A 26,669-nucleotide genomic window follows, 5' to 3' on the forward strand; every position below is an offset into this window, starting at 1 on the left:
CAGCATTCTATTTTGCTTGCATTCCTGATTAGCTTAAAGAAACTCTTCAAGCTGGGAACTTGAGGAATGACTAATCAAGAAAATGCAATGCATAAATGTGGAGGGCTTATAGATGCACAGTCCCTTACAATGAAGTAAATGCCAAAAGAAGACACATGCTCAGAGGCATCATGGAAACCCCAAAGACATAGAAGGCTGAAGATTTCATCATTTATTCAACCCTTTATTAAACATTTCATTGTACAAAGCAGTTAGTGGAATTAAATACATAGAGATTTACCGTATCAGTGTATGCACATATCACATTATACAGATGTACAATTTTAGAAAATTCCATGTATCCCCGTGTTGGGGTGATACACTTTGAACTTCAAACCTTTTCCATAATAAAGTTTCTACTGCAAAAAATTCCAATGACTAGTTTAGCAACACCCAGTTGCTTTTACTGCACCCACTGTAATTCCATGGGCCTTGTTAAGAGCATTGTCTCTATTAAAATATGATGTTTATCAAACATTTATGGCTTGAAGGGGAAAAATGCAATTGCTTGTTTTGATATTATCTGACTATGCTACCTTTTAATCTGCCTTTTCTATGTTTAGTATCCAGTCATTTTAAAGTAAAAGAAAAAAAATGAATGCCCTCGAACTGAAAATCAAGGTCACATTGTAAGAGCAAATCAATCCTTGTGACTGAATCCTGGGGGCTTTTACTTAGCATTTAAAGGAAATAAATCATGGGGAAGCAGTAATCTGAAATTTTTGAAATTCGAAGGCCACTTTAAATGTTAAGGTGGACTGGGAAGGTTGAATAAACCACCATTCCCACTTTTCTTCAGGCATCTTGAAACTCTAAACATTTAAATAAAAAATAAGATGAAAGGGAACAAGGGGCACATCTCAGTTTTTTGTTGTTTTTTTTTTCCTTAGGTAGGTGTAAAAATTGAGCCAAACTATTTCACCGAAAAGACCTTCTTCTCCGGCTTGCGCGGATTATCACCCCTACGAAAGTAATTTTTGGAGCACACTACCAAATACGCTCGTTACAAAACTTTTACGGAAGCTCTTCGTTTTTAATAAGCACACCATTATTTTTATTTTTCTCTCCTATGACCTCAGATATCTAGAACCAGGATGGGCTCCCCTCCGATTTCGTTAACGATCCACCCAATGTGAGCCCGGATGCTAATTAGTTGCGCTCCCCCGATGAACACGCCTTTGTCGCTACAGGCGACTGCAGAGCCCAGCCGGACTACAAAGCCCAGAATGCCTCGCCCCTCCCTGATCAATGAGGGCTTATTTAAATGATCTCTGAGGTCTTGGACCCAGGCCAATCAGCTGTCAGGGCTCATGATAAATCGCAATGCATTATTGATAATAATAATTACTGGGACATGCGCGTTCGGGCCGAAGGGGGGTAAATTTCCTAACTCCAGGAATTTGTGGCGGAGTGGGCAAATTACCGCGGCTCTCCAGGCGCCCCGATGCTCGCACAATGTCGAGGCGCAAGCAGGCGAAACCCCAGCACATCAACTCGGAGGAGGACCAGGGCGAGCAGCAGCCGCAGCAGCCGGCCCCGGAGTTTGCAGATGCGGCCCCAGCGGCGCCGGCGGCGGGGGAGCCGGGTGAGTGGGGCTGGGGGCGTACTCCGGGGGCGGGCAGTTTCCCGGACGTTCGCGGGACCTCGAAGGCGCGGGCTTCGGGGAGCTAGCGGCTTCCAGCGCAGACTCTGGAACCGAGATCTGGGGTCTCAGTGAGTTACAGAGAAAGAGAGGCAGCCTCATTCTACACCCCCTACCCCCGCCCTTGTTAATTTTGCACTTTTTTCGCTTCCCTCTCTTAGGTAAGTTTTACCCCCGGTCTCTCCTCTTGTAAAATGGATCCCCACCTTCTCCTGCTACTCATTACTGAAAGGTCCCCTTCTTGTCCTCTGCCCTTCTCTTAATTGATTCCACTACCCTCACTAGTAACCTCCCCCCACTTGTAACTTAGGCCCCCCCTCCTCCCTCCCTGGCGCCGCTCTTGAAAGAAAGACCCCAGGGGTCCCCACACTTTCCTTCACCCCTCGAGGGCTTTTTAGGAGACTGGAGAAGGGGCGCACTCTTGGAAAATCTCCCGGGGGAGGGCGAGCTGTTGCGCGTGCCCCTCCGAGCCAAGCGAGGGAGGGGGCGCGACCTCCCCATTCCCGGGAACAGGGGTGCCGGCCACCCGCGTTGCGGAGGGGATTGGAGGGCTCGAAGAGGTGGGGGGAGAAGGGCACAGTATTTCCCGTTCTGAAAATTTCCTTTTTGGTTTCGCCTCTTCTCCCTGGGCTACGCCGCCTGCCGATCTTCGCCCTAACCTTTCGGGGCCTGACCTCCAGCCATCTTTGATTTCCGACTTCCTAAAAATAACCGCGGCGGGCGCGCGGGGTGCGGGCCCCCGGGGCCCGGGGTCGCAGGCGCGCGGCAGCCCCGCTGGGGGCCACCGGCCGGGCGTTTTGCGCGGCTTTTCTGGGGCGCCCGGCTTTCCAGAACTGCGTCCCGGGGGCGGCTAGACGGGAAGAGGTCGGGCCGGGGCGAACTCCGGGGCTGACCCGACCCGCGCTTCCGCGGAGAGCGTGTCCGAGGTCGGCAGGAGTTCGGGACGCCAGCCCGCCCGGGATCCCTTCTCCTCCTAATTACTAGTCCCGGGAGGCTTTAGGAGCGAGTCGATCTCCCACTATCTCCTCCGTCCTGGCCCGCCAAATTGTCGCCTGATAAGTTTTAAGCGTACGCTTGGGGGGGAGGGGGCTTCATCAACCTTCTCTTGGGCCTGTGGGTCGCCTACCCTCTCCTCGCCGCCTGCCTTCTAATTTCTCAGCCGCCGGTAGAGATGTGCGCAGCAACCCCAGATACCGTGAGCCATAAATCCGATTGGAAATCGGTCGCGACTTTTGGGCTGACTCCCCCCTTGTCGGGGAGGCAGTGTGATAAATTTCCTGAATTTATGATAAGTGAAAATCCCCATTTCCTCCCAAATAACATTTTTCTAGGGCAAATTACAAATACCGGTTTGACCGAGGGGGCGGTTGAGCGTTATATGGGCGTTTGATGGTCCGGGTAGCGCGCACCCGAGTTCCTAGAGGATGGACTCTTTGTGCCTTGGGTGGGTGGGCGGAGGAGGGGGGAGAGCATGGAGAGGCTTCGTCGCCTGGCCCACCTGGAACAAAAGGGTTAACCCTACGCGCGCCCGCTTCCTCCCGAGAGGAGGGGCGAACTCCAGGCTCTGACCCCTCCCCTGGTTCTGCTTTGACCTCCCCTTTCCCTCTTCCCTCCTTCTCCCCTTCATTTTGGGTGGGCCCGTAAGAGTGGGGCTTTTGGTGGTGGTGGTTGGCATCTTTAGGGGGAGTATGTTGCGGCGGGGGGCTTCCTAAACTGACGCTGAATGGACTTTGCAGTCATTTAACCCCGGCTGGGCCAGGATCTCCGGCCTGGCTGTGCGGTCCCTCCACGATTTGGGAGGAGGAGGAGGTGGGTTCGCTATTGATCGCTTGGGGTTGGAGCGGACAGCCGAGTTGCGCGCGGGCGCCCCCTGGAGGCCCAGCCTGGAGCCGAGCCCTTTGCTGAGAGGCGGGTCCTCTCGCAGGTACCGGCTCACACCTGATGGGTGGGACGGTTTTGTGGGTGGGGATGGAGAGCGATGGGCTGGGCAAGGATGACCGCCGCTGGGGACTTGGGCCAGTTGCTTGCGCGATCCCTGGCATTCTTTGCCAAGTCTTTGGCGTTCTTGGAAAAGAATCCTCATCCTGGAGTGTGTTTGGAGAGTCTCCAAGTTGCCACCTTGGGACAGAAGGTAGTTTCCCCAAACAGTACATTTTAATGGCTCCTTTTTGCATTTTAGTACTTGTATGTATGCTGTGCACATAGGTATCTATAGATACAAATAGAAATATGGATACACTGTAAGAAAATTAAGATCAGGCTGATACTATTTTTGCAAAACCAATTTGAGACCCACTTGTAAAGAGTGCAGCTTTTGAGTGAGGAAAATGAAGTCGTGATCAATTAGCAGATCAAAAAATCGGCAGGTGGTCAGGGGACTTAACGCTGTGTACAGGAAAATTAGCATTTTCTCAAAAGAGTTTCAAATGCCTTTTGTGCTAAACTGGATTACAACCATCAGTGATTAAGATTCCCAAATTTCAAATAACTGCTTACCCCCAGTTTCTAAACTGAAATGACCTACGCTGGATGTAAGGATTCTGAGAACAGAGCACTTGGAAGCTCCTATTTTAATTGGGAGAGGGAGATCTTGTTGATGGTAGTCTTAGTTAATTTTGCAGGCCGACTTTCTGTGTTTCTGAAAAAAGGGGCTACAACTTGTCCATAGTCTCACAGACAGACCCTTTTGTTTCTGCTAAAAATAAGTTGCGCACATCAATGATGGTTGGTTATTCAAGCCTCTGTTACCTTCCTCATGGGGGTGGGTAGTTGAACCATCGGCAGAAGATAGCACATCTTTTTAAATGAAAGCTTTTCTCATAAGGCTTTAAATTTAGAGTGAGAAATGCAGTCCAGTCTGATTGTATGACTTTCAGCTGTGTAACCTTGCGACTGGGTTGGATTTTGCTGAGCTTTTGGGTTCTTTCTCTATACAGTGGAGATGAAATGTCCTGTTCAGATCATTTCAGCTATAGAAGGCTCACTGCTGAGAATGGGATCAGTAATTAATTTTGTCCAAAAATAATGTTTTTATTTACTTACTGTGTCCAGATGGCACTGAACTGCCAATTCAGATAATTCTGTACTTTAACCTACCACCTACTGTGTGCTGGACACCTGGCTGGGGACCTCCACGTACATTATCTTTGATTCTCATTTTTACTTTAACGGCAGCTCCCCATTGAAATGGCTCGCCCATGGTCGCCTTGTCATGATTTGATTTTTAGCCTGTTCCAACTCCAAGGGGCCACACTTACCATGATAGAGGAATTGGTTGCGGAACGGGGTTTCCTGTTGGTTCCTCCCATAAGAGAGCTGTAGTATGTGGCTGGTTGAATTTGGTTTCTCCCTTTCCGTTTTTGAGGTGGGCCGTTGCAGCCTTAGATGAAGAGGTCTCTGGGAAGCAAGATAGAAATCAGTTTGCATTTGGTGCTCTGGGCCTGGAAAATGATGGGGAGGAGAGTTCAGAGTTGCCTATTTCATCACCTTAACCTTATTGTACTTTTGATTACTTAAAAAAAAAACAGCAACTTGAACAGTTTTTAAAGACTAACCAGGCAAAACTGCAAGGCCAGTCACCACCATCCACTTTTTTTCAAATAACACTTCTTGTCCATGTCAGGCTTTGTTTTAGGGTCTCTGGAGGAGGTAACAAAAGCCCCTGCCTGAGTGCAGTTTACAAAATTACTTAAAAGGATGAGCTCCAGTTGAGGGAAAATGCGCCATAATCTCTAGAATGTAAATAGCATAGCTCTAACGTTTTAGCAGCTAAAAAGCCTTTTTTGATTCTTTTACTTTTTTTTTTTCAGCAGAATCACTGAATTTTGATCCAAGACTGTTGGGAACAATTTTTTTTTTTAGCTCTTAAGTAAGTAGAAACTTAATTGTAGCTCTAATTTGCTATCTCAGAGTTGAGGTGAAGGCTTGCTACTTAAGTGTTTCTCAGATTGCCGAATTCAGATGTAAAATTAAACTGGTAAAAAGGCACTCTTTCATCTGGTAACTGGTTCACTTCTTATCTCAATTTCCTTTTGTTTTTTTGGTAAGCAATTATCCTGTGGGTGGGGGAAGGGCAGAAGATACCCTGTTCTTGAGATAATTACTCTACTCATTGTAGTTCTTTTAATATATGAATGGGGGAAAGAGATAAGCTTTGAGTCATAATGCTTTTCTCAAGATTATATAGGTTTTATTTTGGAAGCATTTTTGAGTCTCTAGAATTTGATTGGTCTCTAGTAGATGGGCTTTTCTTCCTATACAATAGTAAGAGCATTTTCTATCCATTTGGCAGTGATTGAATCTAAGACCCCTGCTGGGTTTACTGCATTCTTCCAACTTATTGGATAACTAGATGCTGAGAGATAACATTCCTAAAATTCGGAGTGGGGGTTGGGTAGAAGAATGGAAGAACTGGTTGCTGAGTAATCCCTCTGAAGTTTGCTTTTCCCTTTTGGGAAGGGTTCACTTAAGTGCACCCAGCAATTGTTCCTACGGGAGTCCCCTTCACTCCCTGGCAAATAGTTTCAGAATTTGCCAGTGGTGGTCTGGATGTAGAAGTACCTTTTACTCCACAAGCAATCAGAGCTGCTGCTGTTTTAAGACTCAAGTGGGATGTTGCGTCTTGCTTCTTACAGGAGAGGCCAGTCTGTGTATACAGTGAAAGCAAGCTGGTATTCAGGTTGTAAATCACTCTTGGGAACTGCTGGATCCTCAAGAGTGTAGGGAGCTTAACCTTTTTTGTGCCACACCGTTCACCCCTTCTCAACAGAATGTATTTAAATGCATTAAAACATACCTAGAAATACCAAGGAAATTGCACTGCAATATAGTTACCGAAAATGAAAACATTTGTGATACAGTAACATAGGCTTCTGTATGAACACATTAAATACCCATCAGGTAACCACCAGAATTCCCAGTAAATGAAACAGCATGAGCATCATGCCAAAATATCTTTCTGTTGATGACAGTCACAGAGTCCTTGAATGCCACTCTCTGGTACATTCCCTACATTCGTAATTGAAATACTAAATTTTAGTTCAGGTGAGTGAAGCTAAACGTCTTTTTTTCCTGTCTAATTTCATGGACCTGTTTAAGAATGCCTTCTCTAGAAGCCGAGTTTTCCATGGGGGAAGTACCCCAAAGGAGGTGAAAATTGTTTTTTGATGGGGGGACAAAGCCATTGATATTACAGTGGTTTGTGTGGCCTTTTAAAGGATCATGATGATCTCGCTTCTGGGCCTTTTGGCTAAGATCAAGTGTAGTATCTGTTCTTATCAGTTTAAAGGATCATGATGTATAAACGTGTACAATATATTTGTGTCATTTAAATTTCATTGTGGGGAGGGAGTGAGTAGGAAAAAAAGCTTTAAAAAATGTCCATAGAGGGACAAAATGAAAAAAAAGTTTGAGAAACCCTGTTCTAGAAGGAACTGTTATAATTTAAGCCACTAATTTTAGTGCCCTCCTTCAATAGTACTTAAGACGGTAATTCCTGCTCCTCTGTTTTCTGGTTAGTAGTTACGTCACTGAGCTATTTATTTCTGAGCTTCATTTTACACATCTGCGGATGGGGAGTGATGACGCTTGTTCATGTGGCTACGCAGATAAGTGAGTTAAAGGTGTGAGAGTCTGAAGTGTGTGTTTTGTTGTAGGATGGTGGTGGATTACAAATTGGAATGGGCATTTTTGCCTGTGCTTTATTGGGCCTTTCCAGAACTTAGAATGGTTGATACAAAGCGTGTAAATGTGCTAATTAAAAAGAAACAATAGTTCAAAAACGTACACAGCTTAAGGTTTCTCTTCTATCCCCGTCTCCTGGCCCACGCTCCGAGAGCTGAAGACCAGCCTCAGCTTCTAGAGAAGTCTTCCATGTTCGTATTTATGTATTCATCTACAGACACACATGGGAACACATTGTATATACATCCTGTTCTCTACCCTTTTTTTACTCCTCTTGAAATAAACCTTGGGCAGTTGTCTTCCAGAGCAGCATATGTAATGTAGATCTGCTTTATTTATGTAGGCTACAAAGTAGTCATCTTTTTTCTGTATCTGAATTTATTTAATCAGAACCTTACTGATGGACCAGGGTGCATCTGTGTGTGTTTTTGCTGTTGGTTGATAAATAAGAAATGTATCCTTGTGTCACAGAAAGCTAATTCCTAACAAGGGAATTGGGTGGGTCCAAGGAGAATTTGCACCAAAATTAGTGACGTTGCTGGATGGATGGTATTCTGAAGAAGCCCGATCTATTTATGTGCACCTACCAACAGTGTGTATTTCCCTTCCAAGAGAAACTTTTTTAAAAGTTCCACTTTTTAAATGCTCTTTGATACATAATTTTGCCAGAATTGCTATTCCAGAAAAATGGTGCCACTCAACACCCCCACAAGCACCCCATTTCAAGTCTTGGGTAAGTGTAAGGATACTACCTTCAAGATTCTGGGAATTGATAAATATTTTTAAGTCAAGTACGACAGTTCAGGAGCAGCTCTGGGGCCCTAAGGGGAGAGGAGAAACCTACTTGCTGAACTCTACCTGGAAGTAGCCAGGGGGGTGTTGCATACTATCTTTGAAAGTGACTTCTGGGGGTCCCAGAAAGATAGCAATGTGTTCTAGTCCCCCCACGTCCTACCTGTTCTGATCCCCCTCAGGCTTTCCTGTCCCCCCTGAGGTTTCTGTGAGAGGAAAGATAGTTGTAATGTCAACCCAAGAAACATTAGGTTAAGTATCAGAACAAAGAGTTCAAATGGAAGGGTCATCAGGTGGGTGCCTGGGTTTCCATATTGGAGCTGTGGTTTACCAGATGAATTACCTTGGGCAGGTTAATGTCTTCTGTACCTCAGTTTCCCAGTTAAGTATAGTAGTCCCTACTCACAGAGTTGTTAATAACAAATTGTTTAGAATTGTACCTGGCCTGTAATTAGTCCTCAAAAGTTATCTATGGCTAATTTTTAATTGCAAATCACATTACTTGTGAGTCTTGTTTTCTCATCTGCGAGCGGGGCTGATACTTAACAGGAGATAGGCTGCATACAGGGTGGGGCACCTAGAAGGGCCTAGTCAAAACTAGAGCAGGCTTATGAGGCTCCTCTTTTCACCATCTCATCCCTAGGAGGTGAGAATTGGTGAAAGACTGTTGTCTCAGTGTTCTCAGTAGTCCTACTTGCCCAGCCAACCATGTAAGGCATCAGAAACAGAAGAGGTGGAGAAACTAATGTTCACTGAACATCTACAGTATCTGTACTTTCTTAGATCTTAGGATGTGCCAGGCATAATGTAGGTGCTCAACAAACATCTGTTAAATGAATCACTTCACTTAACCCAGGCATGTGCTGGAGGAGGTTGTCACGATACTGTAAATTTAATAGAAATTACAAGGGGCGGGCCCCCTCCATCTAACCTGTTTCCTTTACACTGTCATGCCAGGCCTACTTAGGTCTCTCTCTCCCTGGCTCACCCCCAGCCCACACAGACACTTTGTAAAAACTTCATACTTCCCAGTCTGAAGTCAGTAAAGATTAAGTCAATTTATGAAGGCCATGCTGCATAAATCTAAAGGAACCACTCTTTGGAAATCTGATGAAACCTGTGGATCTTCTCAAGAGGAATACACTTTTATTTCAAGTTCAGCCTGTCCAGCAAACTGTTGGCTACTCCTCAGTCAAAACCCATGGCTTTAAGAAGTATAATGATTACAGAAGAAGTTGAGAGACAAAATGTGTTTGCTTTACAAAGTAATCATTTATTTGAAATTAATGTGGGTCCTTCCTGGCCCCTTTTCCCCATGTATTTGTATGTTTCAAACAGCTTTTTTTTTTCCTTTTTAATGGTTACATCTTACATACTGTTCTGCAGCCTATTTTTTTAACCTTAATTTCCGTCTCCATGTCAGGGTATACTGGAATTCTTTGCACTAGGGGTGGACTAGAATTCACTTTTTTGCTGATAGGAACATTTCTGTAAAAAAAAACAAAACTACTTCCCATATGGGTCTTTGTATACTTGTACAAATGTCTGTGTGGTTTAGCTGTGTAATACCTAGAGTTGCTGGCATGACTTAAAGGACTCCTTGGGGGTTGTGAATAATGTCCTAACTGTTGAGAATTTTCTGTAGGTTTTTCATCATCTGGAAGGTCATTGGTGTGTTTTTATGTCATGTGTTTCTTAGACATGCAATCTTTTTTTTCCCAATGTTTTCTCATGTATAAAAATATTCTTGAAATATTTGCTTGGCCTTCTGTCTAAATTCCCTAAATGTACTGCTCTCCATAGTGAATTTAGTGCTACACCATCATTGTTCGTACCTTTAAACTTTGATCATCCCTGGTGACAAGGTGCACTCACTACATTGTTTGACTGATGTACTAGTTTTTCTTCGGATGGGACCAGGATGGAGATCAGTAGCCATGGATTGAGCAGCTTCTGAAAATTATTTTTATTGACTACATGAATTCTATTTGCTTTTGCAAGCTAGCTCTGATGAGTGCGAAGCTCTGAAGGGATTATTTTTATAAAAGGTTGTATGAGTTTCTCAGGGCTGTCATAACAAACTGCCACAAAGTGGGTGTCTTAGCACAACAGCGATTTATTCTCACGTTTCTAGAGGACAGGCATCTAAATGGAGGTGCCTTCTTGGTCAGTAGGATCTGTTCCATGCCTTCTTCCTACCTTCTGCTTGCTTACAGCTGCACATCTTGTTCGCAAAGCCTTATTCTGTCTTTTAAGGACACCAGGTGTTGGGTTAGTGATCTACCCTAATTACATGTGCAAAGAGCCTATCCCAGATAAGGTCATGTTCACAGGTGCTACATGTCAGGACTTGGACATATTTGGGGGGACACAATTCACTCCACCATGTAAACGATTAGTTCATTCAGACTCCATTGCCCAGGACCCTTACGTAATCCTCTGCCTGTTGGGACCCAGGTCGTGAAGACCTCTGTTGTGAGTTGCTGTGATTCTTTCCAAGGAATCGCCCCACTTCCATTCCTAGTCAGAGTTCTTAGCTTTTTCTCTCTTGTCACAGGTGCGCCAGTGAATCACCCAGGGAATGGCCGCGAAGCCAGTGGAGACGGGGCGACAGTAAAGAGGCCTCGTCGGGAGGAGACTCACATCTGCGAGAAATGCTGCGCGGAGTTCTTCAGCTTCTCTGAGTTCCTAGAACATAGGAAAAATTGCACTAAAAATCCACCTGTCCTCATCATGAGCGACAGTGAGGGGCCAGTGCCTTCAGAAGACTTCTCCGGGGCCGTGCTGAGCCACCAGCCACGCAGTCCCAGCAGTAAGGAGGGTCCCCGGGAGGAAGGAGGCAGCTCAGGGGACATGAAAGAGAAGCTGGGCACCGAGTCTGTTGTGTACTTGAAGACAGAGACCGCCCTGCCCCCCGCGCTCCAGGACATAAGCTATTTACCCAAAGGCAAAGTGGCAAACACGAACGTCACCCTTCAGGCACTACGGGGCACCAAGGTGGCGGTGAACCAGCGCAGCGCAGACGCGCCGCCGGCCCCCTTGCCCGGCGCGCACGGCATCCCGTGGGTCCTCGAGCAGATCCTGTGTCTGCAGCAGCAGCAGTTACAGCAGATCCAGCTCACCGAGCAGATCCGCGTGCAGGTGAACACGTGGGCCTCCCACGCCCTCCACCCCGGCCTGGCGGGAGCCGATGCCCTCAAGACACTGGGCGGCCACATGTCCCAGCAGGTGTCTGCAGCCGTGGCTTTGCTCAGCCAGAAAGCTGGAAGCCAGGGTCTGTCTCTGGATGCCTTGAAACAAGCCCGGCTACCTCATGCCAACGCGCCGCCCGCCCCCAGCCCCGTGTCCCAGGGGCTGACGCCCTTCACCCTGAAGCCCGACGGTACGAGGGTGCTGCCCGGCGTCATGTCGCGCCTCCCCGGGGCTCTGCTACCGCAGGCCCCTGGCTCTGTGCTCTTCCAGAGCCCTTTCTCCACGGTGGCATTAGACCCATCCAAGAAAGGGAAAGGGAAGCCCCCAAACGTCTGCCCGGTGGATGTCAAATCCAAAGACGAGGCCGCCCTCTACAAGCACAAGTGTAAGTACTGTAGCAAGGTTTTTGGGACTGATAGCTCCTTGCAGATCCACCTGCGCTCCCATACTGGAGAGAGACCCTTCGTGTGCTCTGTCTGTGGCCACCGGTTCACCACCAAGGGCAACCTCAAGGTGCACTTCCACCGGCACCCCCAGGTGAAGGCGAACCCCCAGCTCTTTGCCGAGTTCCACGACAAAATGGCGGCCGGCAATGGTGTTCCCTATGCACTCTCTGTTCCTGTCCCCGTAGATGAAACGAGCCTCTCTTTAGACAGCAAACCTGTCCTTGTATCAGGGACCTCCACTGTAGGGCTACCTCAGAATCTCTCTTCAGGGACTAACCCCAAAGACCTCCTGGGTGGCCCATTGCCCAGCGACCTGCAGCCCGGGCCTTCTCCAGAAAGTGAGGATGGGTCCGTACTATCTGGGGTGGGGCCGAACCCTAATTCCCCAAGGGTTGGTGGCTTTCAAGGGAGTGGGACGCCCGAGCCCGGGTCAGAGACCCTGAAATTGCAGCAGCTGGTGGAGAACATTGACAAGGCCACCTCCGACCCCAACGAGTGCCTCATCTGCCACCGTGTCCTGAGCTGCCAAAGCTCCCTCAAGATGCATTACCGCACCCACACTGGGGAGAGGCCCTTCCCCTGCAAGCTCTGTGGGCGGGCCTTCTCCACCAAGGGCAACCTGAAGACACACCTTGGGGTTCACCGAACCAACACGTCCGTAAAGACGCAGCACTCATGCCCCATCTGCCAGAAGAAGTTCACCAATGCTGTCATGTTGCAGCAGCATATTCGGATGCACATGGGTGGTCAGATTCCCAACACACCTCTGCCTGAGAATCCCTGTGACTTTGCGAGTCCCGAGCCAGTGATGGTCGGTGAAAACGTCAGCACGAGCGCCGTCTGTCACGAGGATGTCAAAAGCATCGATGTAGATGAGGTCGGCCCCCAGGATGCCCCCAGTGGCTCTGTGAAGGCCCCCGTGTCTCTTGGCAGCATCCACTCGCCATCGCCTACTCTCGGGTTTGCCATGATGACGTCCCTGGAGGCTGCGGGGAAAGCGGGTCCCGCACCTCTAGTCCTGCAGCGGCAGAGCAGCAGGGAAAACGGTTCCGTCGAGAGTGATGGCTTGACAAATGACTCCTCATCCTCAGTGATGGGAGACCAGGAGTATCAGAGCCGAAGTCCAGATATCCTGGAGACCGCGTCCTTCCAGGCACTGTCCCCAGCCAATAGCCAAGCAGAAAGTATCAAGTCCAAGTCTCCTGATGCTGGCAGCAGAGCAGACAGCTCCGAGAACAGCCGCACTGACGTGGAAGGTGATAGACTTTGGATTTAACTTAGGTCCATTTTGGGCACGAGGTCACCCCAAAAGCAACATGGGTTGAACTTGACAAATGGAGAGTATGATGCTTGTGAAGCAGCTGCTCTGTAGGGCAATCGCTTTCCTGTGTTCTGGGTAGAGGGCAATAACAACTACCTCTATCTAGTGCTGACATGCTTTTGTTTATGGCGGTTAATGCGAATTGGGTATGGTGGACAGTGTACTTTTTTTTCTTTTTCTCTTTGAGCCCCATGGGGGGACACATGGGAACTTTGTAAACATTCCAGTAGAAGAACGTTGGAGAAAGTGGGCACTGCTTTTTAGCCACTGAGATAAGCCATCGTCTTGATTCTGAGGCTCTCCTGCCTGACGTTAGATTCACAGATGAGTAACTTGAGGGGGGAGAAAGAATCTAACCCATTTAAAAATGTGTCTATATGTTGCCCATACTTTTACACCAAAATGTTAAATTTCCCTAGATGTTTGAGTTGTCCTTTTCAGTGTATGGGTGAATATGGTAAACGAGAGCTGTTCCCGAGGCGTAAATGTCCCGAGAGCCATATCCTGGCGCTCATGCAGTGGGCGGTTATCAAAGCTCTTTCATTTGAGAATGAATGAGTAAAGGTTTGGGATTTCTTTCCCTCTGCATACCAGGTCGGAGCAGTCTCCCATCCACATTTATCCGAACCCAGCCAACCTATATCAAGGTTGAAGCTCCTAATACATATGTTGGATCCTCGGCCATGTCCCCCGGCCTGACACCTTTGTTAGCGGCCCAGCCACGTCGACAGGCCAAGCAACATGGCTGCACACGGTGTGGGAAGAACTTCTCCTCAGCGAGCGCCCTTCAGATTCATGAGCGGACTCACACCGGGGAGAAGCCTTTCGTGTGTAATATTTGCGGGCGAGCTTTCACCACCAAAGGCAATTTGAAGGTGAGTGTCACTTAGGCTCTGAGCAGGGATGGGGGCTAGGCATTGAGCAGTACCCCTCTTCTCTAGCTGTGGTGAATTCTTCCATTAAGACCCAAGTGTGGGTGTAAGTCGTATCTCACAGCTGGCTCTTGAACTTTTCGTTACAAAGAAGTCTGTTTTCTCATAATGTCTCTGAAGCAGTGTTGCTTATCAGCATCTATAATTGGTATTGTTTTCTAAGCCTAGTGTACATGGAATTATGCAAGTGATACTGTCTAGGAAAAGGCCCTGCTGTTTATGTTCCTGTCTCTTGGTGTCGAGTGTGGGGAGTTTCCCCTCGGTGTTGGGGCAGGCCATGCTGTCTTTCAGCAATCGTACATTAGATGTACAGAGTCAAGTCTGGAAACAGAGAGAGATGATATTTGTCCATGTAGTATTAAAAAATTATTTATGGATTTGCCTGTGCTTCCAGACTTGATGGCTTGTTGGGGGTTTTCCTAGACTGCTAGGTTGAAATAAATTGCCATCAGTTCAACGTGCATATGTATAATACGGTACCCCCTGGAATTGAAAAGAACAAAAGCTTGCAGGTTAGCAGCTGTGCCTTCAAACTCTAAGACTCTCCCGTGGGAGGATGTGGCCTGTGTAAGAACACAGGATAGGAGTTTTGAGGACCCAGTTTCCTCTTGGCCCTGCCCCCAGTTTGTGCATGCTTCTCTGGAACTCTTTTCTCCAAGTCTCCAATGAGTACACTTAGTTGAATTCTTTAGAATAAGGGATCAGTTAGAATAGAGGGTGAAACTTTTATCTTGAAGTTGACCTAGAAGGCTGCGATTCTAAAAACTAAAAATCCCTGTTACAAGAACAACCTGTGTGCTTTTAATCATTTAGTCTAGTTGACAGAAATGTCAGGGAGTAACATGAAGTAACTTAATGTCGAATACTGACCTTCAGAAATAAAAGCTTAAATCAGTTCACAGGCCCTGGGATCAGCCCCTAGAAGGCGGAGAGCTGCTCTTTGGCTGCGTGAGTGGCTTCAGGCACATGGCTCCGTGTGCCTCAGTGTCCCAGGCATGAGTAGAAGTGTAATGACAACTTCAGGGTCATCCTGGAGTTTAAATGAGTTATTATAAGTGTAAGCTATACCTGGAACATCTTACCACTTTCTTAACGGTGACTAAGACCAGGTCCCTCTGTGCCCAGTGGGATGATAACCAATTTCTGAGGATGTCAGTGAAGGTGAAACAAGAATGCTTGAGAAACCTACCACATTCTTCAGCTCTTTTCCAAGAAGTTGAAAGGGGTTTGAAAACTCAGAAGCCAAACTGAGAAAATAAAGAGTTGCAGAAAGAAGGCCAGGTTGAAGAAGCAATAGGTAGTAGATAGGATCTCTTTCCTCATCAGAAGAGGCCTGGCCTTGTGTGCCCCACTAGATTAAACAGCATTTGTTTTCCCCACGATGGCCTTCTAGAACCTTCCTAGCAAGTCTTATTTTTCTCTATAGCAATGATTACTATGGTTGGCATACTGTGTAGTTAGGATGTCAGCTCTATCGCGACAGGGTCTGTTACTCTCAAAAATTATTTTAAATGCAGCAGTTTTTTTTCATATGATCATAGATTAACACACCCTGTCATAGAGATCCTTAATGTATTGCGTACTTACCCCCAATGGTAGAAATTTGCAAAACTGTAGTATAAATAATAACACAGTCAGGAAATTGGTATTGGTGCAACCTGCTCATCTTACAGATTTTCCCATTTCACTTACTCTAAATGTGTGTGCATGTTAAGTCCAGTATAGTTTTCTTACCTGTGCAGGTTTGTTGTGATCGCAAGTTTTAATCCTATCACTTGAAAGACTGCCTGGTACATAGAAGCTGTCCACATAAGTGCACATGGGAGCAGTGGGATGGGGACAGATTGGAGCATATATACCCCATGTCAATTACCCTTACTTGACTCTAGGCAGGAATGCAGGCCCAGTGGCACCACGTCATTTGATTTTTTTTCTCCCAAGAGACCAAGATACCTGGATTTTTTATTTTATGGAATCTAATTTTTTAAAATATAAATGACATCACTGTTTGGGTAGAACCAGACCCATATGCAGACTGACTGTGGCTCGCCAACATGGAACCAAATGTCTGTCTTGGTGGAAACCTTTCTGTCCCTGTTCCCGTAGGTCCACTATATGACACACGGGGCCAACAATAGCTCGGCACGCCGTGGGAGGAAGCTGGCCATCGAGAACACCATGGCTCTGTTAGGAACAGACGGAAAGAGGGTCCCCGAGATGTTTCCCAAGGAAATCCTGACCCCTTCGGTGAGTGTGGACCCTGGCGTGTGGAAGCAGTACACCACCATGCTCAATGGCGGTCTGGCCATAAAAACCAACGAGATCTCCGTGATTCAGGGCGGCAGCATTCCCACCCTCCCTGTCTCCCTGGGGGCCAGTTCCGTCGTGAATAATGCTGCCATCTCCAAGATCGATGTCTCCCAGTCTGCCATCAGTACAGAAGTGGAAAAGCCAGGTGCTGCTGACAGCGTCCCCAAACACCAGTTCCCCCACTTCCTGGAAGAAAATAAGATTGCAGTCAGCTAAAGCTAGAAAGCCCCTGCTGACGGAGAAATGCAGAGTGACCTCTAAAACTGTACCTTGTTTGTGTTTTAAAGAATCCACCTCCTCCCATTTGTTTTCTTACCCATGTGCAAATGATGTTTACAGTTATGACCACGACTCGACCTCAGGCAAGTCCTACAAATCACAATGTGGCTATGCTGCTTTGCAAAAAAAAAACAGAAACAAAAAAAAAAGGAAAATCAAAAAAAATCATAAAAACAGACTAATGTTTTGTTTTGTTTTTAATTTTGGAAAAAAGCGGGTCTTGCAAAGTAGCTTTGTTACTTGTGACAAACTGTACACTTAAAACCTTTGTATAACCTAGAATAACTTTCCAAAGATTCATCTATTTCAAGTTTGAACTTAACCACAATGGAAAAGACAACTACTAAGCCGAATGGGGTGGGGGTAGAGGGACTGTATACTTCTGTGGTGACTGTATGCGGGTAAATATAAATGGACAGGGTCTGTCTTCTATTTAGGGACCTGTTTTGTATGCCCCTCCAGCCCTGCAGCCATCTTTTTTTTTTCTTTTGAATGTACTTTTTTTTTAAACTAAGGTTGTAGAATTACAAAATTTCTTCAACCTTGGAACCCTAAGTAGGATGCTCTCCAATGGACTGATTTTAGTCCTTAGGGAGTCAATGTATGTATTGCTGCTTATTTAAATACAGTTCAGTTGGACCCCCTAGAGTGCCAATGTACCCCCTGTGCTTTCCAGATGCTTTCTTCTTCCTGACCACCAGGAGGGGTGGGCACCTGAGCAGGGAATCTCAGGTGACTTGATTTGTGGTTCGCCAGTGCCTACTCTTGTTGAGGAACTTGGGTTCCCATTCTTGAAGAAATGCATGGAAGGGCGTGCTTCTTATATAGGTTCACATTCTTGAGTTTAAAAAAAATTTTCCTTGGTGCGATTTAGGCCAAGGATTTATGAAGATTTTTTGTTTCTTCTGAGTATTGCATGAAGGCTACGAAGTTGGAACAGGCAAGTCCTGGGTGTGAAAGCTTTAATTTATCTACCTCATTTATTTTTATTTGTGTAGCCATAGTCTGTATTTTCCTAATTTTATGACCGCTGAAGTGTTCCTAGACTCTAGTCTTAAACCTAAGAGTTGATGTATTGGTGGGAGCAGCTGGACATAAAAGATGTTTCTGTGATTCTTTTTTCATTTTTAATCCCCTTTTTGTATATGTAACAGTAAGCAAATGATGACACGTTGCTCTAATAATGGTTTAGGGAAAATGAAAGAAAGACCCTAATTTGGGGGTAAAGTCTTTCCCTCTATGTGTAGAAGTGGATCAAGACTGTTACCAAGCGTTTGCCTCACAGTTATTGCACCTGACTTTAGGATTCCCCCTACCCTCCTTTTTTTTTTTTTGCCAAGTTGTGCCTTCTGGAATTGTAAGTGAACACAATAATAGTACCTGTTTACACTGTGAAGTGGATATTGTTACAAAGAACACACCAGAGGCTTTCCTCACTGTTAAACTAATAATGTATTGTGAATGTATGATCTAAGGAGAAATCCCTGTAGTTTTACCTGCTGATGCTGTTTGTTGGAGAATAAATTTTGGATGTTTTTTTTCCCCCTTATGTGTGTATGTAAATTTTTCTCGTAGTTTCTGCCCAAAACCTGAGAGTCTTCACTTGATAATCTTTCCCAGGTGCCTCATGAGTCTCTAAGTCCTAAGATTTAAGGTGCACGTTTCATTACACCCATACTTATTAGCAAGCACACACAAAAATAACTACTTGCTGCTTGGTATCATTTTTAAGGCATACAAGTTTGATCAGTGTAATCTCCAATTTAGAGAACTTTTTGCTTGTGTTTGTGACCATGGGAGGCTTACCATGCCCTCTGACCCTGTAGCTCAACCCATCCTAACCTGGTACAATATTTTTTTACCATCTCACCCTGATGAGCTCTTTAGAAGGCAGTGTAATGGGCTGAGGGTCACATAGGATGTGGCATTTGATTCCTAGGGAAGGTTCTTAGAGAAGGTGGTGGAAAAGTGCTCACAGGGGAAAGAGGAGGGCAAGACCAGGTATAAACGTCCTGTTAAAGGACCTTCTTGCCCACCTTTTGCTGTGTTTGTCCGCAAACTCAATGGCAAGAACGAGCATCGGGCCTAGGAGAATCTTCCGTGAGTGTGGACACCACAGCATCACAGAGTGGGTTCTTTCAACGTCCAGGAAAGGGCGCTGGGTATTGTGTATTGCAGCCTCTGCCTGATGGGGGTTCTGAATGTCAACTTCCTTTGCAGTGGACCCCCACCCCATGCGCCGCCAACCCCACCCTGCCTCTCTCCTTTGGCCTCAAATCATCTAAATTTAGGGTAAAGCAGCCATTTCTGTCGACTGAGGGCAAGATGAACCCAATCCTTTAGATCTAAAGTGCAATGGAAATGTCTAATATGCCTGGTCACAACTATGTAGTTTTCACCCTTTTTCCACTTTTTCTAACGCTCAGTTAAGTTTGTCCTTTAGGTTCAAATGTAGGAAAATTATTTTACTTAAGTGAAAAATTTATGTTTCCCCTTCAATATATTTTAGACACCTTTCCAAGTGCATTTCTGGCTAATCCTGTTACCCTGCAAAACTACAAAATGTGTAATCAGCTATTGCTGGGCAGTAGTCATGTTTCCTCTAGTTTATCCCAGTTTTGATCATTATTAGGACAAGTTTTTATAGCCCTTGAATTTACCTCCAGGGTGAATTCCTCAAGGAATTGCTAGGACAATGATTATCAATGTTTTCCTATGTGTTTGCAGTTCTCCTAAGCATATATTGTGAACCTGTGTGTGTGTGTGGGGGGTGTGCTTGTTTTTTTCAGCCCTAATCTTTGAAGCCAGTTGCCAGTAGGTTGTGATGAGAGTACATTACCATAGTTCACTGAGTCCTCTTGAGTTTATGGAGCACAGAAGGGAGGCCATGTAGCTGCCATAGAAATGAGCTCTTTTAACCTGAGACTCGCCTTCCTTTTTTGTTTTTTGCATCTGTGGGTTCTGTGTACTCAAAACTTTGTTTTTTGTACTTGTTGGTTAATTTGATGGGGGAGGGGTAGATAAGCTTCCACATTTCCCCCTACCCTTTGCCTTCCATTTGCTTTGCTTCCACTTGCACCCCCAAAACCTGTTTACAAAGCATTCAGGAAGAGGAATTGTTGCTTCGCATGGGGCCCAACACTGCAGAGAGGGCCTGGAGAAAGCTTGAAGTGAGTGTCTGCGTAGAGGAGTTTGGACCTTGTCTGGAAGGCAGAACTTGACTAAGAGCTATTGAGAAATGGGACTGGGGTATGGGGAAGGTGGCTGTTCATTCAGTTACATCTGATGGCACCAGGTTGAGCCAGGTGACAGTTCAGCTAAACCACAACATCAAGGAAGGTGTTGAAATATCTACACGTGTACAGGAAGCTCTTGAATAGTTTCAAAAGCAACTCCCACAGCAACATGGCGTGTTTACGACTCAGCAGATGGCTTGAGCCCAAACAGGAAAGTCAACATGTCCGTGTACATAGGAAGTTCAGAAACAAAATTAGTAAGGAGTGAGAGGATACAGGTACGTGACAAATGTGGGGAAAGAATGCGCTCACAATAAGATAACTGGCTCTTCATTTGGGAAAGAAATACCAGGTCATTTGACAGTGCCGTAGGGTAAGACAATTTATGGAACCTCAGCTGGCCTCATCAGCAAAAGGAATAACTGAGTCATAGGATTATGATGAGTTTAGATGAGCACATGAAAACCCTTTTCTGGGGTAGAGGAAGCATTCAATATGGTAGTTGTCCCTGTTTCTCCTGTTTGGCTCAGAAAATCCACATTATCCTTGGGCAGAATTTGTCCCAATTCTGGATCACATGGATCCTCTTGATTCAAACTTGTGACAGGGAGGAGGTCACATGGGTTAGAAGGCATCTGGTGGTGGAAAACTATCTTGATGATCATTCTTGCAGCTCATAAACTAGGGGGCATGCATTCATTAGCATACTTCATCATTCCCTGATGGATCACTTTAAAAATAGTAAAGTTGGGTGGGGGGAGAAGGCTAGTAGGGGTAATTTTTGAAGTGGTTTTTCCATGTGTTTTCAAAATAGGTCACAAGCAACTGAATATTAAAGTGGGGATCACATTTCCTTGATTCCTTCGTGTACATATTACCCCTCCACTGTCATCTGCACACCCCAGGATATTGGGATGCATGTGGTGGTAAGTTCCCGAATGACAGAACCCCACTGGCCCTAGATGGTTTCCTTGGTGTTGGGGAACCCCATTTTAAGAGCTTTATTTCATTAAGCCCGTTTCTAACCTTGTAAATTACATCTAAACACTACAGCTAATTCACACCTTTGCTTTCTTCTCTCCTTGGCATAACTCAACGTTATGGATTCTCCACAAATAATGTATTGACTTAAAAAGGGATGCTTTCTGGTGCAGAAAGCATACAGTTTGTGGGCAATCCCAGGTCCTAACAATATCCCCAGGTCTTTTGTTGCCAAATAAAATCACTAAGTCTTAAGAAATGCCCATTTCTTTTTTAAAATTTACTGTTATCAATTATACATAACATATTCTGTGGCCACCTATTTAAGTTACAGGTAGTACATTACAGTTGACCTTGAGCAATGTGGAGGTTGGAGCCACTGACACCCCCCTCACCCCCACATATAACTTGACTCCCTGAAAACTTTGCTGATCACGTACTGTTGAACCGAAGCGTTACCAATAAACAACTAACATGTATTTTGTGTCGTCAGTGTTATTACATGCTGTATTCTTAAACTAGAGAAAACATTTTTTATTAATTGTTGCAAATCTCAAAAAATTTTTCCAATATATTGAAAAATATCTACTTGTAAGTGGGTTCATGTAATTCAGACCCAAGTTATTGAATGGCAGAACATGTCAGTTATTTCTTTCCAAAGTATCTAAATGTGAGTGAATCTTGAGTAACTGAGGTTAAAATGTGAATTGTCTGGGAAAAGATTTGAATATAAAATTACATTTTGCCATTAAAAAAACTCAAAGTGGCATGAACCCAAACAGGAATTATGATTGGATTGAATTTGTATATTTTAAATTTTGGTATATTTGACAAACAACAATAGTTTTATGTGAACGTGATCCAATATTTGTATTAAGCAAAATGATCACCGCAATAAGCAGGGATCCCCGTTTCTGTTCCAAAAAAATGGGTTGGCTTTGAATGTATTAGTCTCCTAATATGCCTAGAAAAGCAATTCCTTTTGGTCAAATTATGGCTGTTGAGGGATTTAAGCTCTTGGCACACATGAAAATTCAGGCTTTTGTCCAAAAGCAAAACAAAACCCCAGGTCCTTATCAGTTTGCTGTAACCAAGTGCAACTTTTTAAAGTATATCGAAAGAAAAATGGAATAGTTAAGCTAGGCCTACATGAAGATAAGGAAGTAAATTTACTTCTCAAAAGTGGACTTCACAATTGAGGTATTAAGATAAGTCCTTTCAAATGTGTTCGGGAGAAGTCAAGAAGCTCTGTCTTTAAAGCATATTTGAAAGTGACCTTTCCGGGAGAAGAATGAATTTCCCAACTAACTTGCATTTCTTCCTGTTGGTTCCCTCCCCCATTATTTCCACCCTCCAACCCTTTGTAAACAACCTACTGTTTTAAGCAGAAGTTGAATACTAGTATTCTAAAGACTAAGTCCTGAAGCCAAGGATAGGAAGGTTTATCCATCCTGGGATAATTGTAGCTCCTTAAAAGCAGTGAAACAAACGACCTTCCGTAGCCGGTGGTAAATGCCGTAGGTGTATCGTGTTAAAAGCAGCAGCTCCTGTTCTATTTACCTCACATAAATCAGTGTTTTGTATTTTTATTTACTAAGGCTTGATGACACTCTGGTGGTTCTTGGGCTATCCCAGTGGGAGAAATTTTCACTGATCCCCGTGTTCTGAGTTAATTGTGTCAAGAGACTCAGTCTATCTTCATTTTCTCTTATGAAGACCACAGAGGAGAGAAGAAAATAATGCAATTTAAGAATGCTAATCTTTGGGATTCCACAGGCCAGTAAAATTATTTAAAAAATGGGTGGGGGAGGGGGCAGAGCCAAGATGGCGGCGTGAGTAGAGCAGTGGAAATCTCCTCCCAAAAACACATAGAGCTATGAAAATATAACAAAGAAAAATCTTCCTAAAATAGAGACCACAGGACACAGGACAACATCCAGACCACATCCACACCTGCAAGAACCCAGCGCCTTGTGAAGGGGGTAAGATACAAGCCCCAGCCCGGCGGGACCCGAGCGCCCCTCCCCCCGGCTCCCGGCGGGTGGAGAGAAACCGGAGCGGTTTTTTTTTTTTTTTTTTTTGGCGAGCGCTTTTTGGAAGCCTTAGAGGGACGGGCCCCCGTTGCTGGGGAGGCAGGGTGGCGGAACCGGTGAGGAGGTGCCTGGGAACGGCGCCGGGGGACAAAGAATATCCTGCGTTTCTCCCTGCGAGACCTGGGGGCGGGTGCCTGAGACCGGTGCCTGAGGACGGAGGAGGTCGCGCGTTTTTCCCCTTTTTTTTTTTTTCTCTTTTTGGCGAGCGCTTTTTGGAAGCCTTGAAGGGACGGGGACCCCAGTGCTAGGGAGGCACGGTGGCAGGACTGGTGAGCGGGTGGCTGGGACCGGCGCCTGAGGACAAAGAATATCCCCCGTTTTTCCCTGCGGGACCAGTGGGCGGGTGCCTGAGACCGGCACTTGAGAACAGAGGAAATCGCGCGTTTTTCCCCTTTTTTTTTTCTCTTTTCTGTGAGTGCTTTTTGGAAGCCTAAAAGGGACAGGGACCCCGGTGCTAGGGAGGCAGGGCGGCGGGACTGGTGAGCGGGTGCCTGGGACCGGCACCTGAGGACAAAGAATATCCCGCATTTTTCCCTGTGGGACCGGTGGGTGGGTGCCTGAGACCAGCACCGGAGGACGGAAGAAATCGCGCGTTTTTCCCCTTTTTTTTTTCTCTTTTCTGTGAGTGCTTTTTGGAAGCCTAAAAGGGACAGGGACCCCGGTGCTAGGGAGGCAGGGCGGCGGGACTGGTGAGCGGGTGCCTGGGACCGGCACCTGAGGACAAAGAATATCCCGCATTTTTCCCTGTGGGACCGGTGGGTGGGTGCCTGAGACCAGCACCGGAGGACGGAAGAAATCGCGCGTTTTTCCCCTTTTTTTCTCTCTTTTTGCCGAGTGCTTTTTGGAAGCCTTGAAGGGACAGGGACCCCGGTGCTAGGGAGGCAGGGCGGCGGGACTGGTGAGCGGGTGCGTGGGACCAGTGCCTGAGGACAAAGAATATTGAGCGTTCCTTCCCTGAGGGACCGGTGGGTGGGTGCTTTTTGGAAGCCTTGAAAGGACAGGGACCCTGGTGCTAGGGAGACAGGGCAGCAGGACCAGTGAGCGGGTGCCTGGGACCGGCACCTGAGGACAAAAAAAAAAAAAAAAAAATCGCTTGTTTTTCTCCTTTTTTTTCTCTCTTTCTTTCTGTTCCCTCTCTCATTGTTGCTGCTGTTGTTTTGGTTTGGAGAGTGCTTTTTGGAAATCTTAAAGGGGCAGGACAGGTCACTTAGACCAGAAGCAGGGAATCTGGGGATCTCTGGGCACTCTAACCCCCTGGGCAGCAGGGAGCACAGAGGCCCCTTACGGAGATAAATAGTCTCCTGGCTGCTCCCCCTCCAACGGGGCTCCACCATTTTGGAGGAACAGCCCCAGCCAGGCCAAGCCCACAGCAACAGTGGAGATAAACCCCAAAGCAACTGGGCAGGAAGCAGAAGCCCTGTCTGCGCGCAGCTGCCCAGCACAAGCCACTAGAGGTCGCTATTCTCCCAGGAAAAGGCTACAAACCAACAAGAAGGGAAGCTCTTCCAGCGGTCACTTGTACCAGCTCTGCAAACTATCTCTATCACCATGAAAAGGCAAAACTACAGGCAGACAAAGATCACAGAGACAACACCTGAGAAGGAGACAGACCTAACTAGTCTTCCTGAAAAAGAATTCAAAATAAAAATCATGAACATGCTGACAGAGATGCAGAGAAAAATGCAAGAGCAATGGGATGAGATGCAGAGAAAAATGCAAGAGCAGTGGGATGAGATGCAGAGAAAAATGCAAGAGCAGTGGGATGAAGTCCGGAAGGAGATCACAGATGTCAGGAAAGAGATCACAGAAGTGAAACAATCCCTGGAAGGATTTATAAGCAGAATGGATAAGATGCAAGAGGCCATTGAAGGAATAGAAGCCAGAGAACAGGAACGTATAGAAGCTGACATAGAGAGAGACAAAAGGATCTCCAGGAATGAAACAACACTAAGAGAAATATGTGACCAATACAAAAGGAAAAACATTCGTATTATAGGGATACCAGAAGAGGAAGAAAGAGGAAAAGGGATAGAAAGTGTCTTTGAAGAAATAATTGCTGAAAACTTCCCCAAACTGGGGGAGGAAATAATCGAACAGACCATGGAATTATACAGAACCCCAAACAGAAAGGATCCAAGGAGGACAACACCAAGACACATAATAATTAAAATGGCAAAGATCAAGGACAAGGAAAGAGTTTTAAAGGCAGCTAGAGAGAAAAAGGTCACCTATAAAGGAAAACCAATCAGGCTAACATCAGACTTCTCAACAGAAACCCTACAGGCCAGAAGAGAATGGCATGATATACTTAATGCAATGAAACAGAAGGGCCTTGAACCAAGGATACTGTATCCAGCACGACTATCATTTAAATATGATGGTGGGATCAAACAATTCCCAGACAAGCAAAAGCTGAGGGAATTTGCTTCCCACAAACCACCTCTACAGGGCATCCTACAGGGACTGCTCTAGATGGGAGCACCCCTAAAAAGAGCACAGAACAAAACACACAACATATGAAGAATGGAGGAGGAGGAATAAGAAGGGAGAGAAGAAAAGACTCTCCAGACAGTGTATATAACAGCTCAATAAGCGAGCTAAGTTAGGCAGTAAGATACTAAAGAAGCTAACCTTGAACCTTTGGTAACCACGAATCTAAAGCCTGCAATGGCAATAAGTACATATCTTTCAATAGTCACCCTAAATGTAAATGGACTTAATGCACCAATCAAAAGACATAGAGTAATAGAATGGATAAAAAAGCAAGACCCATCTATATGCTGCTTACAAGAAACTCACCTTAAACCCAAAGATAAGCATAGACTAAAAGTCAAGGGATGGAAAAACATATTTCAGGCAAACAACAGTGAGAAGAAAGCAGGGGTTGCAGTACTAATATCAGACAAAATAGACTTCAAAACAAAGAAAGTAACAAGAGATAAAGAAGGCCACTACATAATGATAAAGGGCTTAGTCCAACAAGAGGATATAACCATTCTAAATATATATGCACCCAATACAGGAGCACCAGCATATGTGAAGCAAATACTAACAGAACTAAAGAGGGAAATAGACTGCAATGCATTCATTGTAGGAGACTTCAACACACCACTCACCCCAAAGGATAGATCCACCGGGCAGAAAATAAGTAAAGACACACAGGCACTGAACAACACACTAGAACAGATGGACCTAATAGACATCTATAGAACTTTACATCCAAAAGCAACAGGATATACATTCTTCTCAAGTGCACATGGAACATTCTCCAGAATAGACCACATACTAGCTCACAAAAAGAGCCTCAGTAAATTCCACAATATTGAAATTCTACCAACCAATTTTTCAGACCACAAAGGTATGAAAGTAGAAATAAATTCTACAAAGAAAACAAAAAGGCTCATAAACACATGGAGGCTTAACAACATGCTACTAAATAATCAATGGATCAATGAACAAATCAAAATAGAGATCAAGGAATATATAGAAACAAATGACAACAACAACACTAAGCCCCAACTTCTGTGGGATGCAGCGAAAGCAGTCTTAAGAGGAAAGTATATAGCAATCCAGGCACACTTGAAGAAGGAAGAACAATCCCAAATGAATAGTCTAACATCACAATTATTAAAACTTGAAAAAGAAGAACAAATGAGGCCTAAAGTCAGCAGAAGGAGGGACATAATAAAGATCAGAGAAGAAATAAACAAAATTGAGAAGAATA

General features: G+C 45.5%; 1 protein-coding gene and 1 pseudogene across 1 annotated transcript; both read left to right on the forward strand.

Moving 5' to 3' along the window:
• The first annotated feature begins 227 nt into the window (after positions 1 to 227).
• On the forward strand, positions 228 to 18,175 carry SALL4 (spalt like transcription factor 4). Its single transcript, XM_017665094.3, has 4 exons — positions 228 to 1,624; positions 10,713 to 13,049; positions 13,709 to 13,989; positions 16,153 to 18,175. Exons 1-4 carry the CDS (start codon positions 1,495 to 1,497, stop codon positions 16,570 to 16,572), a joined length of 3,168 nt encoding a protein of 1,055 aa, XP_017520583.2. The 5' UTR covers positions 228 to 1,494; the 3' UTR covers positions 16,573 to 18,175.
• On the forward strand, positions 6,910 to 7,018 carry LOC118970368 (U2 spliceosomal RNA; annotated as a pseudogene).
• Positions 18,176 to 26,669: the final 8,494 nt, after the last annotated feature.

Source organism: Manis javanica, chromosome 5 (assembly GCF_040802235.1).
Source record: "Manis javanica isolate MJ-LG chromosome 5, MJ_LKY, whole genome shotgun sequence".
Lineage (NCBI taxonomy): Eukaryota > Metazoa > Chordata > Mammalia > Pholidota > Manidae > Manis > Manis javanica.